The 19,812-nt window shown below is 57.0% G+C and overlaps 2 protein-coding genes across 3 annotated transcripts in view; one reads left to right on the plus strand and one right to left on the minus strand.

The window, feature by feature from the left end:
• The window catches only part of tio (zinc finger domain-containing protein tiptop), a 93,318-nt gene extending 88,559 nt beyond the window's left edge, over positions 1–4,759 (minus strand). The window contains exon 1 of one of the 2 annotated variants that reach the window (XM_033474262.2): positions 3,932–4,759. In XM_033474262.2, coding sequence (XP_033330153.2) covers positions 3,932–3,971 — 40 coding nt within the window. In that variant the 5' untranslated portion in view covers positions 3,972–4,759. The remainder of the gene's footprint in view (positions 1–3,931) is intronic. The other variant, XM_033474260.2, reaches the window with a different exon arrangement.
• Positions 4,760–6,575: 1,816 nt separating this feature from the next.
• LOC117222520 (uncharacterized) overlaps positions 6,576–19,812 on the plus strand; it is a 36,292-nt gene continuing 23,055 nt past the window's right edge. Inside the window, exons 1-3 of the mRNA XM_033474263.2 lie at positions 6,576–6,692; positions 16,812–17,947; positions 19,451–19,720. Coding sequence (XP_033330154.2) covers positions 16,847–17,947; positions 19,451–19,720 — 1,371 coding nt within the window. The 5' untranslated portion in view covers positions 6,576–6,692; positions 16,812–16,846. The remainder of the gene's footprint in view (positions 6,693–16,811; positions 17,948–19,450; positions 19,721–19,812) is intronic.

Here is a 19,812-nt window from a genome sequence, read left to right on the forward strand (position 1 = left end):
CGAGCCGAAGGCACGGCAGCCGGCTTCTCCGCCATCCTGTGTGATCGGTGTCAGGCAGGAAAAGGAAGGCATCGTCGACGGAGTCGCGAAATGGCCGATACGCGGCGGCCAATTACTAACGGCCTGCGACGAGAAATTTCGCGGAATATTTATTTTCGCGGCAGGCATTCTCGCGGGAGCAGGCATCCGTCATGCTTACCGGAGTCGCGTATACTCGAATTCAAAAGGTACTCGAGAAATATCGGCGCGCGGGCAAGGAGGCTGAAACACGAAAGCGACGAGACTCGTCGGCAAAAGCGTCTCATTTATCTGCCGGCATACTGCTTTTGGCATATTTGCTCGTCGATGCGATATCGCGTGTAAATCATGGTCACCGGAAATAATGGTAGCCGATTAGAAAGCTGATTTCGATGTACCGCGCGCAACGCGGAAATCTCGGCTTCGAATCTTTCACGCATGGATAATTCGTTGCGCGTCGAAAGCCTGTTCACGGTTGTCGCCGGTCCGTCGCGATCACCCGTCGGATCGACGGGAACGTCCGGGCGGGTCGTCGATTTTTAAGAGAACGAATCGCGAGCAGCAGGGTCGTCGAGGGGCCCGGCCGCAGAGGCTGCGATCCGAGCATGTGCCGGTGCGGTTTTCGGCGTTGCGGGTTTTCCGGTGACCCGAAAGCTTGCGAGCGGAGGCTCCCGCCGCCTTTTTCCACAGGGGTTGAAGGATTTACGACGGTGGAGGAGAGCGAGCCTGCGGGACCCAAAAATGCGTCGGCATTGTTTGAGGTGAAAGTTTTGCGCAATGGGCGTAGGCTGGCACGGATCGGCCAAAGGTTTTTACCGGGATCGCCGGTGAAATTTCACTCTGCCCTGCGTGAAGCAGGTAACCTGCGATCGTGGGCCTGTGCACCGCGCGTGTCCTGCAGCGTCCTTTCCAGGACGATGCGAGCAGTCGTAAATTTTTTCCTCCGCAGCTAGCAGGCCGGCCGAGGCCGGCACGCCGGCTACTAAGTCCACGGGAAAAACGTGTTCTCAGTTTTGTCCGCTCAAGGTCTCGCCTTTTTAAAAAAACCAATGCTCACGGCCGCGCCGGGAACTTGGACTTGAACTCGGCCGCGGCCGGCTCTCGATTCCGTGATCGCAGTTTCGAACGGATTCGGACGCGAGCGAGATGGACGATGAACGATGTTTCCGCGCGACCGCGGGACTCGTCGCGAACGCGCGATTTTTCATTCCGTCCTCTCGGTACCGGTTCTTCGACTGTACCGTACCGGAATGGAACCGCCGCTTACCTACCCCCGGAACATCGAATACGTATCGCGTGGCATCGGTGTAATCGGTATCGGAGCCGACGCGGTTCAACGTTGAATAAACGAGCCGCCGCGCGTCTGTCGGCGAATGGATCATTTCCGTCCGGTTATCCCGGTTTCGGCGGATCTAGCGCGGAGTCTCGCGGCGTCCGCGGACAAGACGATATAGTGCCGTGCTGGCTTTATAATTCCGGACCTCCGAAAATATCTGGTAGCGAAGACGAACGGCGGCCGTGTGGACGCGCGCGTGCGCGGGGCCGAAAGCACTTTTCCTGCTTTATGAATGGAGCGGTGGATCACGGAGTTACGGAGAAACGCGCACGGAACGGACGGTGGCCAACTCGGGAGAGATCCTCTCCTCCGATTCAGTCCCGTCGACGCGTTATTAGAATCGCCTTGCGGTGCCGCTATCGGATGGACGATTCGACGCCGCGCGTCGTGTCGCGTCGCGTCCGCGTCCGCGTCTCGTCTCCGCTCGGAGAACGCTGCGGCACTCGGAATGCCGTGGATACCGCGGAACAACGAGGTTGTCGATACTACTTCGACAAAGCACTCCGACAGCACTCCGCGTCTCGCGGATGACGGGGTCCGCGGGATCTCCGCACAGGCAGGCGACCATATTTTCTCCTTATCTTTTCGAGAATGTATCTGCCCGCCGCGCGACTAACTCGACGTCCGATCGAAAGGTGCGCCGGATCGCGTTGCAGCCGGGCTTGCTTTTTCGGATACCGGGGACGAGAAGATGCCCCTAAACTGCACCTGTTGCGCCAGCCTACGAATTTCCTGACAAATGCTCGACGCGTTAGTTTAACGCGCTTTCGGATCTGCGATCGTCTGGCGGACGGAGAGGAAAACGGACAAGCGAAGAGCGGGGCGGAACCGCGCGCGTCCCCGCCGACAAAAAAGAGCGAGACAAGGGATTTTCGTTTCCTTTCGAAATCGATCGATTCGAACGTCTAATCGATCCGAGGGAACGTACGCGTGATTCCAAACCTGTCTTACGTGCGCGTTTCGATTCCCGGCGTGTTCGCGCGGAGTCGGACGTCGTCGATATTTTATCATGTATTTTTCAGAGACGACAGCAGCCGCCGTGCCAGCAATCTTTCTCCGGTAATATACCGTTGATTAACCTCCACGGAATAGCAATGGCAGCGCGAACGTAATTCTCGATAGACGGAAGATCGATTTGCACCGATTCGTACGCGCGCGCGTGTGTGTGTTTTTAGCGTGCGAGCGCGCGTGTGCGCGCGCTGGTTTCTCGGATCCTTTCACCGCGACATTGTAAATTAAGCGGAGAAATTAGCGCGCGATACGGTAATCGACTCTATCCGGCGCAAAATTTTGTTGTTCCACGAGTTATCGGCGGACACTTTCGCTGACGGCTTCATCGCGAGGCCCTGTGTCGCGCGTTTGCTCGAGCGGCTCGAACACCCGCTCGTCGAGTCGTGACACGAGTACGGAAGTATTTACATAGTTAGCTTCTTCCTCTCGCGATGAGCTCGTCACGAGACGTCGAAAACACCGAAAGTATCGGGGAAACGGAGAATTCGTTCGCGCGACTTCACTTCGTGGAAAGGACGACGGAAGGTGCGGAGCTTGTCCGGAGGCTCGGACGCGTCTACCACCGCGGAAGCTGGCGAAAAACTGTGGCGTTTACGGCGCCGAAACTCCGTAGACTGCCGTTGGATTTATGTACGCGGCGAGCATCAGCGCGCGCGCGCGCACAACGAGATTTATCGGCGCTTGGCCGAGTTTCGGTAGGGCAAGTTGAGTGAATTGTAAATGTTTCCGGCAGAACTTCACCAAGATGGCGTCCTCCGCCAGGGGCGAGTTTGTTTACGCCTCATGGCTTCCCCACGTGGGAAAAGCAGCATGGCGCGCATCAACCTTTCAAACCCAGGGTTCCACCAGCCGTTTCACCGGCGTTCCACCACCGATATTTACAAATTTCTCGCGACCGATCCGATTCACCGCCGATCCTATCGCCGCAGTTACCTCGTGCACGCTTCTTTTTTTCACGTGCACACGGGCTCCGGGGACCAATGTCTCGACATTTTCCCCGCTTTCTAATCGCTCCGCTCGCTCCGTTACGACGAAAACGAATTCTTCGGACCTCGCCTCGGGGTCCGAACCGATCGGATCGGATCACGTTCTTCCGATACCCGGGAAACATCGAGCCGGTGCCACGGCGAACGACGTCGCCGCGCAAATGGAGCGATCAACGAGCCACGCTCGGCACGATCGCGTTCACGGAATCGTTGAAATTTCCGTGGACCAAGATGGAAATAGCGTCGGTCCCGATCGACGCGCAAGAGAGTTTAACGCGCGCGCGCTTCAAATATCTTTCGGCACTGCGAAAAATAACTTAATCCGTGCTCGAACGCGCGGAGTCGCGAGAGTGCTCGCGAGGATTTCTCGAGCGACGATGGACGTCGATGGGCAACGATGGAGCCTCGACGAGCGGACGACAACGTGCTCGCGTTTTCGTTTTCGTGTTTCGATCGGTGGTCGATCGGGGAAACACGATCGGTGGTCGAGGTGCGTAGTAAGCAGGTGTTGCAGCACGCCGATCGAGGATCGATCCTTGCCACGGCACGGCGTCGCGGAAACAATTGAAATTCGACTCACATTTCATACGTTGCGGAGCGTGCTGTTTCCTTCGGGGCATCTGCGTCCTGCGGAGGTGTTCGATTATCTGTGCGGGCTCCAGGTCTCTGCTCCTTAGACGCCGTCTCGGTTCGGTTCCCAAACATGTGACGGTGGTCCTTGAGAACGCTGCAGGAAGATCCCGGATAGATCTTCCGCGGCGGGGGGAAACGGCTCCGAGTTTCCCAGCACCGCGCACACAACAAAGTCACCCACTTGCACGTGTCCAAACGAGCACCGACTACCTCATCGCGAGTTCGCCGGATCCGTTTGTCGTCGGTCTTCCCAGGATCGGTGGCGACATCGTTATCGTCTCTCTGCTCGGAAGCAGCCGCACCTACATGGGTGCCGAGTGCCGGCCGAATTCGATGCAGCTGCGATCGCTAGAGGCGAACACCCGGTTACAACAGGCTGTTGTCTCGCGCGATCGTCGAAGAACGTCTCGCGATCTCCGGGATCGGCTTCGCCGAGAATCTGGTCGGCGTGCTGTCGGTGATATCCTTCGGTTCGTCGTCGTGATCCATGCGCGGTTTACGCCGACGATTACGGGGACAACCAAATTCACTCGGAACGATCACATCGGCGCTGTCGCTGGTCGCTCGGTCGCAGGTTTTCTCGATCGCCGCGGACTGCGACTCGTCGTCGAGCCGCGCGCTGTTCACTCTTTAACGATCGTCGCTCGGATCGGATATATGCCGCACCTACGAACGATCCAAGACAGAAGATCAACGGGACGAAGTGAAACGCGGCATTTCGTGGAGAACTCGTGGCGAGGCGCGTCGCGAGGGAAAAATTCCGGCACGTTCCAAATATGCAAGTTCGTTCCTCCGTCCGCACAACCCGAGACCCGAAGACCGGCACGATATATACGAATCGGAGCGTCGACACTGATTTCCGATGATCACTTGGCCAGGTATGCTGCGGGGATCGACGAGACTGGATCGCGGGCGCAACGCGATCACCTCGATGCTTTCTCTCTCTCTCTCTCTCTCTCGCTCTATTCCTCTCCCTTTCTCTCTCTTTCCGTGGATTTCGCGAGTACCGGGATCCGCGTCTACGGAGGAACGAGTCGCCGAATTCGTAGTATTCGAACCCCGCGACCTACGACCGTGGATCTCGTTGATCGCGCGAGAAGACGAGTTTTCGGCTGCAGGAACGCGTGCCTCGCGACGACGCCTTGCATCCACTCGAGACGCGCGCACGACACTCCGCCGTACGTGTACGGGGCTACCGAAAGCTCGTTGCGGAAAAGAAAATGAAAGAAACCAACAAACGGGGGGAGAAAGACGAGGAGAGACGTATCGCGCGCGACAGGGAGGGAAAACCGTGAGGAGCGAGAGAAAGAGAAAGAGGTACTACTGTGTGCCTCGTGGTGTACGTGTGCGAGTGTGGTGTGTTCGTGTGTGTGTGGCTCCGTGTCTATGCGTGTGAGGGAAAGAGCAAGATGAAACCAGCGAGGAATCGCGTTTACGCGCGTGTCTCCGGGTACGTATCGGGGATGCCGATTGAATGCGCAAGGGTGAACCACAGTCACAAATGAACAGAGGCCGGTATAGTCGAAGAAAAAAAATCGAGAGAGATAGAGAAGCGAGCACAGCCCGATAGACGGATAGATAGGAGGAACGCGAGAGAAAAGGAGATAGATTGTGTGCGCGAGAAGGAGAGAGCGAGCAAAGTTACTTGAAGAGGGAGAGAGAGAGAGAGAGAGAAAGAGAGAGAGAGAGAATGAGAGAGAGAGAGAGAGAGAGAAAGGGGGAGAGAGATAAAATGCAGGGGTAGAAGGCAAGAAACTCGAACAAGATAGAGAGAAAAGAAGCGAAGGTGGTGGAGGAGGCGGAGGTGGAAGTGGTGGCTACCGTCGTTCGTGGATCGCGAAATCGAGCGGGCGGCGGTCCAGCGCTGACTGACTACGGACTGGCGTCGCGGCGGCAGGCCGCATGGTGGGGGGCCCCAGGAGTAGTAGTCCTCTTTCCCTCTCGTCTCCGCCGCTCGTTCTCGTTTCCTCGCTTGCCCGCTCTTCCTTGCTCTCCTTTGCCTCTCCGCGCACTCGTTCCGTCTCTTTCGCAGTTTCTTCCTTCGCTGCGCGATTTGCGTTCGCGTGAACGTACCTGTGCCTTCTGCGAGAACCCAATCGGACGAGACGACGGGATGACGGGACGAGACGGGACGAGACGAGACGAGGCGACGCGATGCCGGACCGCGAGAACGCGAACGAAAACGACGCCCTCGGAGAAAAGACGATCGCCGGTTCGTGGTAACGAGAGAACGGAGCGAACCGGATTCGGTCGGGCCCGTCGAAAAATCGGTCCCCGCGATCGTCGGTCGCCCCGAGTCATCCGGGATCGAGCGATCCACGGCGGCAACCCGCGACCGCGTTTTCCGCCGCGGAAGATCGCGCACGAATTTCGATCGTACGCGAGAAGCAGGAAACGCGAGATCGATCGGATGATCGGACATCCACGCGAGCAAAAGTTCCACGATGGGCCCGGGGGGACTGAAGTTGCGCTCGCGCGCGCAAGAGGTGGTCGAAAAAGGAGGCGGGGCCCTCAACCTCGTCGGCCCCGGTAAATCGCGCGGGAGGGGGGAATCCGAACGGCTCGGTGTTCGCGAAGTTTTCTTTTCGCCGCGAGAGGCGCTGCCGGCCGGCGGTCTCGTATCACCGTACTACGGCGACGCGGAGCATCACCTGCGAGTTTCTCGAGAATTTCGACCCACCGAGCCCGAGGACGCCCCCCGAACTGCGGTGAGTCTGCACCAACGACAACCATATTTAACGAGATAGCCACGGTATCGTTCTAATTCCGAACGTTCGAACGGCCGTCGAGATTCCACGCGTCGTCGAAAGCTAACCTCAAAATCCGTTGGGAAAACTTCGACACCGCGTGCGAACGTTTCGCCGGATTCTTTCGACGGAATTTTCGAAGGACGCGATCCTAACACCCTTATCGTTTCAATCGGCGACAGCGCCGACCCGTGCGAGATCGTTTCTCTTCGGGCCAACAGGTACTTACGAGTGCACGGGTTGCAGAATATTGCAAAATAACGGGGTAACCGTGGATTCTAAGCCGAAGCAGGCTCGTTTTAGGGAACTTTGATTTTTTCACCAGGGCGAAACGAGTAGCCGCGCGCGCGCTGCGCCACGGCCGCGCTTCGGTCGAAGATTGCATATTCGATGACGTAGCTACGAGCTATCGTGTTCTCGATTTTATTCCGATGGAACAGAGTATGTAGTGGGGCAACGTTGGCCAACGATCTAGGAAAGAAACGGGGACGAGCGAGACGAGTCGTGCCGGTCGGGAACCCGGGATCTTCGTCCTGGATCATCGAGCGAGTGGGCGGGGTCCGCGGTCCTCGATTAGGGTGTTTTTGTCGCGGAGAAAACGGAAAGATTTGACGAAAAGAACCGACGAGAAACGCGGCGCGTCGAGGCAGCCGGAGCCGGATCGTTGCACGAAAGATCGTTGAATTCGTGGCAGTATCGGGGTTTCCCGAGCAAGTTTTCGATACGTCATGGTTCCGGGGACCGGCGTAACGCGCGGCGGACTGGTTTACGATAATTTCGGGCGAAGATTTGAGTTGGAAAAGAATCGGATGGAGGTCGAAGGATACGAGTCGGTCAGTTTGTGGATAGTCGGTGAGCGGATCTCGTTTTGGCGGGCACCGATGGTGGCGCTGGCAAGGCCGGCGGAACGGCGGGGAGAGGGGCACCGGCGTACCAACTACCAGGTTGTGCCCGCCTACCAGGCGGAGCCCGCATGATCTATAGCGTCATAGAACACCCCTGCCGTCGTGGTAGGAACGCGATGGCGACGCCCACGGTGTGGAACGTGCGCGCTGCCCCCGCCGCCGCCGTCGTCGTCGTCGCTGCCGATGCCGCCGCCACCGCCACCGCCGCCACTGTCGCCACCGCCGCCGTCACCACCACTGCCGGCATCGGGATGTTTATGCTTTTGCCGGTGCGTCTCTATCTAGTCGCGGCCCCGCCGCTGCGCTGTTCCTTTTCTGCCGTGGCTGCTACCGATGCTGCCACCGCCGCCGCCGCCGCCGCTGCCGCTGCCACTGCCACTGCCACTGCCACTGCAACTGCAACTACTGCAACTGCCACTATAACCACCGCCATCGCCATCGCCATCGCCACGCTGCCATCGCCACGCTACCGTCGCTACCACCGCTACCGCCGCTACGGTCGTCGCCGATGCTGTCGTCGTTGTCGTTGTCGTTGGCGTTGGCGTTGGCGTTGGTATCGTGGCCGTCGTGGTGGCTCTCTTCTACTCCTCTGCCTCGTACTTATCCGGCTCTCCTACCACCTTGCGTTCATTACCGCTAAACATTCCTGTCAATTAAAACTGCACCGGCGCCCGATTTACTGCCAGCTCACCGTTCGTCCTTCGTGAGAACCATCCCCCGGGTGTACGTTTCGCAGTTCCGTTCCATACGATAGAGCAGGGAATTCAGCTTTCTCCGGCTACCTTTTTTTTCCTCCAAGTTTTCGTCGTCGTCGCCGTCGCCGCGCGGAAACCCATGGAATCCACGAAGAAGAAGCGACTCTCCGCGGCATCGTCGGCATCGCCGGTTCTGCAACGTCTCCGGTCGAATCGTCGATACCTCCGCACGAGATTCGTGTCGCGAAATCCACAGTGTGCCGTACGCATATACATACATGTATAGATGAGTCGGTTCTCGGGGCCGTGTCGGTGACTCACCGGATCCGGCGAGTCTGCTCGCTGCAACATCACGAAATTCTTTGGCCGATGGTCGTTCGTTATTTAAAATCGTAGACGTCGGCCAGGACGGACGGGCTCGCGACGCGAATACCGGTTGTCCTTTGATTTCTCGATCGGGGACGAGAGGCACTAACAGCCGCGAGAGGATCTCCGCGGAGGTGGGGAAACCGTGGCCGATGGAACACGCAGCCGCGTCAACGATCCGTTCGTAAATATTCGCAACGGCATCGGTAATGGCCAACGATCGGCAGAACGATACGCGATATTTCGAAGCGTTCCGCTTCGAATTTAGTAACGCGGTCTCTCTCTCTCTCTCTCTCTTTTTCTCTCTCGAGAACCGCGTCTCCTCCGCGAAGGAATTTTCTCGAGACACGCCGAGCATCCGCGACGATCGTCACGCTCGAGTTTTACGCCAATGGTGGCGGGGCTTCGGCGCGGCGGCGACTGTCATAAAGAGTATTTTATTTCGACGATTGCGGCGTCGTTTTTGTTCTGGGGTCGCGAAGCGATCGTGTCGTTTCTACGCGCGTCAGGCCAATTCAACGCCGGCGACATTCGCGGCCCGACGTTTACGAGATCGTTTATTAGGTGACGTTCCCATCGAGTGGTTTTACCGGTAGCTGGGATCCTTCTCCCCCCGGTTTCTCGAGACCGCGTTCAAGAAGATTCCAACTTATCGCGACGCGCCATCGGGAATCGTTCCACCTTGCAAAAGTTTAGGCAAAAACAGCCGCGCGGTCTTGCGGCCCGGAGAACTCCGTCGCAGGGAGATCCGTCGCGGGAAGATCCGTCGCGCGTAGTCGCGCACCCGCGCCGAAAGAGGCGTCGAACGACTCCTGGAAAGAGGCGTTTTCGATCGGCCGGATTCCACCGTCGTAGAGCCGCGACGCGCATTTTTTTCCGTCTCCGCGATCTCTCCTAATTTACTCGTCCCCGGTGAACTTTCGCGGCGAGACGACTCTCGCGGCTTCTTTTTCCGAGGGATCGGGCAACATCGGTAGAAACGGCGTATCCCGCAGCCGAAAAACGATTCGGTGCGCGCGTGGTTCGCGCCAGTTGCGTTTGTGTCTCTCGGTGACTGCGGGGGTTCCTTTTACGAGCGTTCCCGTCGTCGGTCGACGAGACCGGAGGCACTAAACTTGCGAATATTTCGAAAGATGTCCCGTTATGCAACGACAATGTGGGTCAGCGCACAAGTCCATTGTATACGTTTGCTCGTTTTGTACCGCTCAGCTCCCCGCGAGACCCGAAATAAGTGCGCCTCGTAAAATAAAGTGCTGCGCGTCGCTTTCCTCGGCCATCTATTGCGTCGGCACCATCGATCTCCCGGCGATTCCGCGACGATTTCCGCGAACTTCCCAAAATCACCATGCTCGTAGAAATCACCGAGCTCGTAGAAAATCGCGGACCCGGACGCCGCGGGATCGTCCTGCGTCCGTCGAACGGCTTCGAAACGGTTCCTTTTTTTCTTCCACCTTCGCCTCGTCGGGCGAGCCGATCGTCGACACGGAACCGTCTTTCTCCGTGATCGAAGACTCGTCGTATCGACGGCTCGATTCGTTCCCGATTCGCGCCGGTCCGTGGACGAGGTCGAAATTCCGAGCCGAGCGGATCCGCTTGAGTTCTGTCGGAATGCGGGACACCGTGGAATCGTGCGCGTTCTTTTTCGCTTTTAGAACCGAGTCGCGGATAAACAAGACGGATCCCGCAAGACGGCCGCGGGGACGCGTCGTTCGGTCGTCGCGGAGGATGCTCGCACACGTAGACGCTTCGAAATAGATTCGGTATCGGCGTATCGGCGGTCGCATATCGGTTCGGCTGCCAGCAAAAAAGTCGCGCATACGAAACACGACGTCGAGCGACGAGCGGTCTCGTCGAATATTTGGTCGCCGCCTGGTTCGTTCCAACGAACGGTGGGGAAAAGGCCGTTGGGCGACCGAGGTTCGTTGATTTATAATATCGTTTGACCGATACCTGGGACGACGTTGCGGTGTGAACCGAACGTTTCACTTTTCGTAGAGGTTGCGCAACGGGAAATCAGAGAGAGAGAGAGAGAGAGAGAGAGTGGACACGGGTCTCGCTGGGCCCTTTTGAAAATTTGGTTCTCGTGTTTGCGACGGCCGGGGAAAGCGGCCGGGGACAAGCGAATGCGCGTGCAAGGAACAGCGAATGAAAGCTCGGGCACGGCAGGGGAGACACAGGCAGGAAGGCTCCTATCGTTCGAGATAATGCGGAACGATCCCTGCCGAAAACCACGTAACCTTCGCAGCTTCGAAAATAGCTCGAGCTCTCGTCGAAGTAGAGCCGCGGTCGACGATTAGTAGAATTCGGTAGCGGACGTAGACGCCCGCTGCCGGCCAGACGCGACTCGTTTCTAAATAATTCCGTCGATGTTTTAACGTGGATAAATCGCAGGCGAGCCCCCCGCGGTCAATCGAGCCGCGGGCTCGTGTCGCTCGTCCCTCGCACCTGTTTTCTTTCATGCCGATCAAAGTCCACGAATCTCCGCGACGGACCCCGCGACGGCCTTCGGATCGCCCTCGATACCGCCCGATGGCATCGGATGCATTATTTCGAGCGGACGATCCATCGTTCGGTATCTTTGGTCTAAAACGTCGATGCCCGGCGAAACGCGGCGCGGCGAAGAGGGACGGAGGGGCGCGAGACGCGCACACACGATCGTACTTTAACGTTCTTCCCCCGTAGTGCTCGCGTATTTTCGCGCTCGTTGAAAGTTTACGAGCTCGATAAACTTGCCGCGTTTCTAACCTAACCAAATGTTTCTCGGTCGATCCGCGAATTACTTTGTATCGAATATGCGAGAAATCCTAGGCGAACGGACCGCCGCTCTGGTTATCGAATTTCACCGGCGCCGACTTCTGCGAGGGATAGGCGAACATTTTCGGGATAGGCGAAAACGCGCACGATCTTTCCCCGTTGAAACAATAGCAGCGGGAAGAAAGCCTTCCGTTCACGGTGCAAAAGGGCTGCGTCTGTTTCTGAGAGAGAGAGAGAGAGAGAGAGAGAGAGAGAGAGAAAAAACAGAGAAAGATAGAGACAGAGAGATAGAAAGAGTAGAAACAGTTCCGTGGGAAATTTATAACGCGTACGTAAGACGCGGAGGAAGCGCGTTTGTTTTTCAAGAGCGAGTCCGACGAGCTCGAGGCGTTCGCTTCGACGGATGGTACGTACGGTTTTTCGCTAGATGAAAAAAAGATATTGCCGATCGTCGTCGGAGACTTGACGGAGTGTGGAGAGGTATTAGAGGGCGGTACACGGCTCGCTGGACGGAACAAGAGCGTAGACGAAGAGAGAGAGAATCGTCGTAGAAGGCTGGCGGCGCGCAATCGGCCAGTCGCTGGTAAACGAAATCTCGTTTGTCGCGAGCAGAGACGCGATACTCTCGTCGAGGTTGGCAGGCCTCGCGGGGGCGGCATGGGTCGAGGGTTCGCGCGTCGATGCGTATAGCAAAGTATACCGGCGTACAGGCGGCGTATAGCAGCGGCAGCATTCGTAGAAGGTTCGGTATAGGGAGCGCGGAGCGCGGTCGTAAGGGGTCGCGGGGGGTTGCAGGGGGTTGCAGGGGGTGGCAAGAGGAACAGGACGAGGAGGATGAGGCGGAGGTGGAGGACGAGGACGAGGACGAGAACGAGAACGAGAAGGGGGGCCGGGGATGGGAACGGGGAGTGGGTGGTTGATGTGGTACGATGGTATGGGGTGGTTAGGTGGACGAGGATGGGGTGGTTGTCGACGATAGGGCGAAGAAAGAGGTGGAGGAGCGCAGAGAGAAGCCGAGGTCCGTCGGTATCGATCGGGCGTCTGCGGTAGATTGACACGTGTCATGGCCGCCTCTCGGTGTTCGAGCGGACGAGGTGGCGGGAGAAAGAGGGAAACGTGGCCGAGAGGAAGCTGCCGGAAAGGAGAAAGGAGAAAGACGAAAGGAGCTGGAGAGAGAGAGAGAGAGGGAGAGAGGTTGTCGGCTCCTCGGTGGGAAGAAAGAGAGCGAGAAACGGAAGAAAGACAGGCGAGACGAGGAAGGTGGCGCGAGCCAGCTCGCCGGCTCGCCAGCTCGCCAGCTCGCCAGCTCGCCAGCGAGGCAGCGAGGCAGCGGAGCAGCGGAGCAGTCGAGGGGATAGCGGCGTCGAAGGTGGAAGAGGAGAAGAGGCGAGGGTGGTTGGCGCGGGGAGGAGGCGAGGGAAAAGGACATTAAGGTGCGTAATAGCCAGCGGGGCGAGCGCGCACCGCCGCGGCATCGATTAGACAGAGGCTCCCTCGTCCCATTGCTAGGATGCAGCCCTCCCCTTCTCCTCTTCCTCGACCCACCGACATACTCACCCTCCGCGCTATATCCACCCGTTCACCACCCACAACCCATACTCTCGACCGAGAGGTCTCCACGACCACCCAACCACCCGCCTCCACCTACTCCGTCGAACTGGAGAGCCCCCGAGTACGTGCTCTACATACACACTCGTGCGCTTATGTCAGTTCCTGTCCTGCCGTTGCTTCTGCCTCTGCCTCTGCCTCTGCCTCTGCCTCTGCCTCTGCCTCTCTGCCTCTGCCTCTCTGCCGCCGCTACTGCCGCTGCCGTTGCCGTTGCCTCTACTTCTAGCTACCGTTGTTACCACTACCGTTGTATGCCACCGCTGGGAAAGAGAACGAGGCACGGAAACAAGGGGACTGACCGAGAGGGAGCGACGGCTTGCACACACGTCGCACGAACCCGGCGTAGGAGGGACGGAGACGGACAACGAAAAGGAGAAGATACGAAAGGACGAACCGAGAGGCCGAGCGCGAGGGATAATAAGGGGGAATGAGAGATGCGGATGTAAAGGGTGAGAAGGGAGGAAGCAGAGGGTACGCTAGAGGGTAGGCGAAGCCACCTAGCTATCCTGTGTAGCACCTATACACACCTACACACACGCTACCGGGGACACCAACGTCTAACGTCGTTATAAACATTAACGGAGCGGCTCAATATTCCCCGGACCTTGCATCCCCTGCGTCTACCTCCGGTCCATCTCCCTTCTAGACCGTACTCCTCCACCGCTTCGCACGGTACCTATCTCTCGGTCTCTCGGACGCTCGTGCCCGCGGTGGCCACCTCGCCTATTCTCGCCTACCTCGCCTACCTCGCTCGCCTGCCTTGTCCATGCTTTCTCCGGGCCAGCCGGAGAGTTCCGTGCGCGTCGTATTTGTCCGGATTCGTCTCATCCCCGTGTCTCTCCACCGTTCGACGGGGACCGAGGACGGTCTTAATTCGAACGAAGACGGGGAAAGACGGAGGACGATCGGATGCGCGCTCGAACGAGATCGTTCCGTTTTAAAATTGAACCGGTCCGGGGTTTCGATTCGACCGCGTCGCGTCGCGTCGATTCGGTAGGAAAGCGAAGCAAGAAGGGTGGCAGTCAGTCTATCGGTTGAATTTGTGCGCGAGGGTCAGAGCTCTGATTATCGTTAATTGCGGTTGATACGGAGGAACGAAGGGGACGCGAAACCCTCGGCCATTCCGATCGGATTAGCGACACCGATCGGGGCTGTCGTTTCTGGATGAAAATGTTTCGTGCACCGTTCCGAGAGCACCCAGGTCCCCGTTGATTCGCGTAGCCGGACCAGGACCAGCAGCAGCAGCAGCGTCTGCCGGTGTATCGTTTACGACGATTCGTCGAAAAGGCGTCGATATGGGAAAGCGCGTCGAATCGATTCGAATACTCGAGCGAAAACCGCCCCGATGGTTTTTCCGTTCTTTTCGTTTCCACCGTCGAACAAGCTGAAAATTGCACGGGGCGCCGCTTCGGCCCGATTCGCTCGATTCGACGCCGGTTGCGAACGGGGTTCCTCTTGTTAATTTAGCCTCGCGCGGCATCGGAACAGAGGGAATTCGTCTAGTTCGTGCGTTCAACAAGTATCCGTCCATCCCTCCCCTCCCCCTCCTACGGCGGCACCGCTCTCTCTGCCTTCTCTCGTAACCGCGGTTAGATCGCAAAGTGACCTCGCGTCTCGCATCTCTCGTAACTCTCGTAAACTCGTAAACTCGTAACTCTAGGTAACTCGGGAACTCGCAACTCGAAAACCGTAACTCGCCCGGCTGGTTATTCTTCGGCGATCGGGAATCGAAGGGAAAGCGGCGCGTCTCCTTTGGTGGTAGCAGGTGCGCTCCGGTTTTTCCGCGCCTGGGAGAGGTAATAAGGGATTAGTCATCGGTGATCGTCGATCAACGTTAACGCGACCATCGGTTAGCCGGATGCTCTCGGCGCGATGCGTCACAGTTGGATATTATATTGACGTATCGACGTCTCGATTCTGTCCACGACCGCCAGCCAATTAACGGGCTTTCTTGTTTTTCCGACAAGCGCTCGTAAATCTCGACGGATCTCTGTCCACTCGATTTAGTTCCGTTCTTCTAGCTCGCCGATCGTTCCTGCCCATTGTCCGCGTTTTCTCTTTTCTCTCTCTCTCTCTCTCTCGCGCGCGCTCTCTCTTTTTTCGTCTACGCGTGTCCTACGAGACGATACAATATAATTAATATCGTTATCGGAGCGCGTGCCCCTACTTGGCAAATATTTAATTTACTACGACCGGTCCTACGCTTAATTGGCTCGCGTTTGTTCCGCCCTGTCTGCGCTTGTTTGTTCGCGGAGTACGCGCGCGCTCGGCGTACGCTCTGGTCGCGCGACGCGCCGATATTCGCCGATATTTCGCCGATATCCGCCGATATTCGTCGACTCGCGGCAGAAACGCCTCGTCGGACACGGCACGCTCGGTCCCGGCGAGTCCGGAACGAAACACAGGGGATGCTCGTTCGCTCGAAAATTTCGAGCGAGCCTCCTTCGGGCTCGCGATCGTCTCCGCGATCCGCTCTCTCTTTCTGTCTATCTCTCTTTCTCTCTCCCGGGGCGTGGAGGAGCTCCGGTTCGTCGAGAGTTCGTGCCGCGTCTTCCGGATAATTTGGTAGTTCCGGCGTCTCTGGTCGCGAATGAAATTTTCGGGTCACGTCAAAAGTAAACGATCCGCCTGGATTCTCGCGTTAAGCGATCGGGTTGCAAGAAGCGTGTTTCGAGCCGGATGGAAATCTCATTTGGTAGTTTTCTCCGTTTAATAAGACGGGAGGGAGAGACAGTCGAAGAAGAGAGGAGAGAGACAGCGAGAAAGAGTATGTGCGAGAGAGAGAGAGAGAGAGAGAGAGAGAGAGAATCCGGACGTGAACGAGAAAGAGAAAGCGAAAAAGAAGGAGACAGAGCTAGAGAGAAAGATAAAGAGAAAGGGGAGAGAGACAAGACAGGGTATATAGGGAGACGGAGCCACGAGGTCGCTGCCGGTTCGCAGACTTCGGAAAGGGGAAACGGAAAGGGCGCAACAAGGCCGGGGGTGGAGGTAGCGGAGGGTTAGGTGGCGGCCGGGAGGGCGATGGCGGGAGGGGAAGAGGAGGGCGGCGGTGGATGGTTGGAAGTAAGCAGGGGTGGGTAACGGGCTGGGGAGGATGGTGGAGGACTGTGGAGGAAGGTGGAGGACGGCGGAGGACGGTGGAGGGCAGCGGCGGAGGGCGGTAGGGTGGCGGGTGGCGGCAGCCGACGGGGGGCGGCGGAGGGTCGGCCAGGACTGGGAGGCGAAGTGTCGTCGTCCGAATAACGGCCAAGCGGCATCGACCGATCTTCCTACCCCTAGTTCGTACGAAGCGTCAACTTGTTTCCCTTCTGTTCCGCGAATATCGGACCTTCAATTTGCCCGGTGCGGCTCGCTCGACGCGAGACGAGGAGACGGGAGACGTGGGATCGGAGACGCACAGTGGTTTCGAACGATCGCGCGCGTCACCGACCGATATATATCTTTCTTGATCTCGATCGGCCCTCGGGACTCGCGCTCTCGCCGATCGTACGCGCGAAGCCGCGCGGCTCGTCCTCGGCCGGGCCAACTTTTTGCCAAAGTTTCCTCGGGGCGGCAGCTCGCCCGGGGAAAGTTTCGCGTCGACCCGATGCGAGGCGCGCGGAACGCGGAACAAGGCCAGAGAAATTTCGGCGGAGCCGAAACGTCGAAACGCGCAACGCCCCGCGGACGTTTCCCTTCTTTCCGCCGTATCTTTTGGCCGCGCTATCGTCACCGGCTCTATCACGAACGGCGCGCGATGCGTTTCGTTGCAGGTCGGCACCGGCATCGGCACGATTCCGCCTGATCCATGGAGAGCTACGAGGACGACGACGACACGCACTTTTGCATCAAGTGTCACCTGACGGTGCACGGCCTCGAGAATTACGTCCGGCACCGGCAGTCCGGTTGTCGTCCGCCGGACGACAAGAACGAGGCTGCACGAGCGTCGCCGACCACGCCGACCACCGTCTCCTACCCCGAAATACTGAACGCGGACGCGTTCTTCAGCTCGCTGGAGCTGCGAAGCAGCAGCAGCAAGTCGAACCCTCGCAGAGGCTCGCCGTTGCTCGACGAGAGCCGAAAGTTCAAGAAAGATGAGAAACGAAAGAGAGGCCAGAAGATGCAGACGGAGGCCGCGGAGGAGTCCGCGGCGAAGGAGAAGCTGCACGGTATGCTGCCCGGCGTGTCGGAGCTCGACAATCCGACCGCGCACCTCTGCATCCCGTCGCTGGTCGGCTTTCCCGATATCGTCTCCTCCGCGGCCGGCAAGCCTACGGTGGTCGCGACCAGCCGGACCAAATTAAGCCAATCGATGGGCCACGTAGGCACCGGCATCGAGACCGCCGCGTTCCCGACGATCCCGGCGAAGCACGAGCCCGAGCACTCTTTGGAGAGCGACCTGATGACGTCTCACGAGTCTAATTGCAAGCAGACCGAGAGGAAGCGGCAGGAGGAGACCCAGAGGATCGAGCAAGTTCATCAGACTTGGCTGGAGGACACGATACTCGCCGAGCTGGTGGCCAACAACGAGAACAAGGACCTGCCGAGATACGAGTTCGAATACCAGCAGGACGAAGAGTCCGACGACACGATGGAGGAAGATTTAGGGGAGGAGGAGTCTTATTCGGAGTCCGAGGACGGCGACGGCGACGTCGACGGCGACGGTGACGGCGACGGGGACGCTGACGGTGACTGCGACGGCGACGGGGACGGGGAAGGGGAGGATCGAGAACGTCCGCCGCACGGTCATACCGGCGGCAAATGGAAACCCGGATTGGACGGTCTTCCTCAAAATATGTCTCAACTTCACGACGAGGACGTGGAGCCGGACGAGGAGCATCAGGAGCATCAGGAGCATCCCCCGCCGACTTACACCGGCGGAAAATGGCGGCCCACCGAGACCTCGCAGGTAGGTGTGTCGCGGATCAGACGCGGCAGGTGCGTACGACAGTGGTGCCGGTTACTGTGCCTTCGGTTTCTTCTTCGGCATAATTAACTTTATTTATTAATTTACTTAAAAACGCCACGAGTCCATTGGAGTAGATTATAGAAGGCATCGGTGCGATGGTTACGACAGATTTCTCATTTGATTGTACAGTAATGTCTCCCTATATATAAGTGACGTTCAGATTGCGCACAAAAATGGACAATTTTGGGAGATACGAAAATGGGGAGATACGATTATTCGAGCCTTGCGGCTCGTTTTTATATTTCTTGACAATTCGTAACTATGAAAACGAACCGCAAGGCTCGAATAATCATATCTCCTCTTCCCAAATTGTCTATTTCTGTGGACAATCTGAGCGTCAGTTAGGGAGACATTACTGTAATATGTAACTAGAAAAAGAAAACTAGGAAGAACAATCACGGTACAGGAGTCATTTTTTAGGGTAGTAATTCTTGTTATAGGATCCGAGTAAAGAAAATTTGACCGATCTGGTAAAGGCTTGAACGTCCGAGTTAATCTAATTACTCTTGATGGAGCATAGAGCTTTGCAGAAGAAACAAGCTAATAACAACTTATTTTAAGGCATTCGAGACGTTAAAAAGAAAGATAATGTCAGCGACAACCCTCTTAGATTCGAGAAACTCCAGACCCAAGACGCACGTTACAGGGGAATCGTTATGGTCTGTGTAACGCAGGGTTATTTCTATATTTCTCGAACACGAGACATACTAAATCTTTGTATTCGAGAATACGAAAAACTGAAACAACCGAATATGTCCATATTTTCGATAGACAGAAAGCTAATTATGCTCGAAGACGAACCGAAGGCACAGCAATTGGTCAGCCCGCGATACACGGCTCCGCATAATTGACTTCATACTTATCGAACGAGACATATGAAATCTTTTTATTCAAGAATAAACAACACGAAAGAATCGAACAAAAATCGAATAAGTCTTATTCGATAAATAGAGAGTCAATTATTTCTGAAAGTAAATCAAAGGCACGACGATCGCTGGGCCCGCATAAACCAGCGAAGTTGCAGCTGCTTCGTCACGCAATCGGTTCGTCGAAAACGATCCCTGTTTCCAGAGGATCGAGAATAAATAAAACAATCGAATATGTCCATATTTTCGATAGATAGAAAGCTAATTATGCTCGAAGACGAACCGAAGGCATAGCAATTGGCCAGCTCGGGATACACGGCTCCGCATAATTGACTTCACACTTATCGAACGAGACATATTAAATCTTTTTATTCAACAATAAACAACACGAAAGAATCGAACAATAATCGAATAAGTCTTATTCGATAAACAGAGAGTCAATTATTTCTGAAAGTAAATCAAAGGCACGGCGATCGCTGGGCCGGCGTAAACCAGCGAAGTTGCAGCAGCTTCGTCACGCAATCGGTTCGTCGAAAACGATCCCTGTTTCGATCCCTGTTCCGATCGCTGTTTCCAGAGGATCGAGGAGTACGAGGCGAAGAGCAACGCCGGTCAGCCGCCGCCAGGGCACACGCGAGGTAAATGGGTGCCGGGAGCGCGGACGGATTTCGAGTCGGGATATTGGTGCAGTCCTTGCGGCAGGAAGCTGGCCTCCCGATTGGTCTACAACAGGCACCTTCTGTCCGATTTGCACGCCCGTAGGAGCATCCGTGAGATCGACGGTGTCTTCCCGCAGTCGCGTGCCGGCGGACTACACCTCGCCAAAAAGACCCCGACCCGCAACCAAGTAATTATCGGCTGCTGCCCGGTGAGCGGCGTGTATCTCTCGCGCGTGTCGTTGGTCCGTTGGCCGTTTCGCTAATCGATTCCCCCAATTAT

The sequence above is a fragment of the Megalopta genalis genome, chromosome 4 (genome assembly GCF_051020955.1).
Source record: "Megalopta genalis isolate 19385.01 chromosome 4, iyMegGena1_principal, whole genome shotgun sequence".
Lineage (NCBI taxonomy): Eukaryota > Metazoa > Arthropoda > Insecta > Hymenoptera > Halictidae > Megalopta > Megalopta genalis.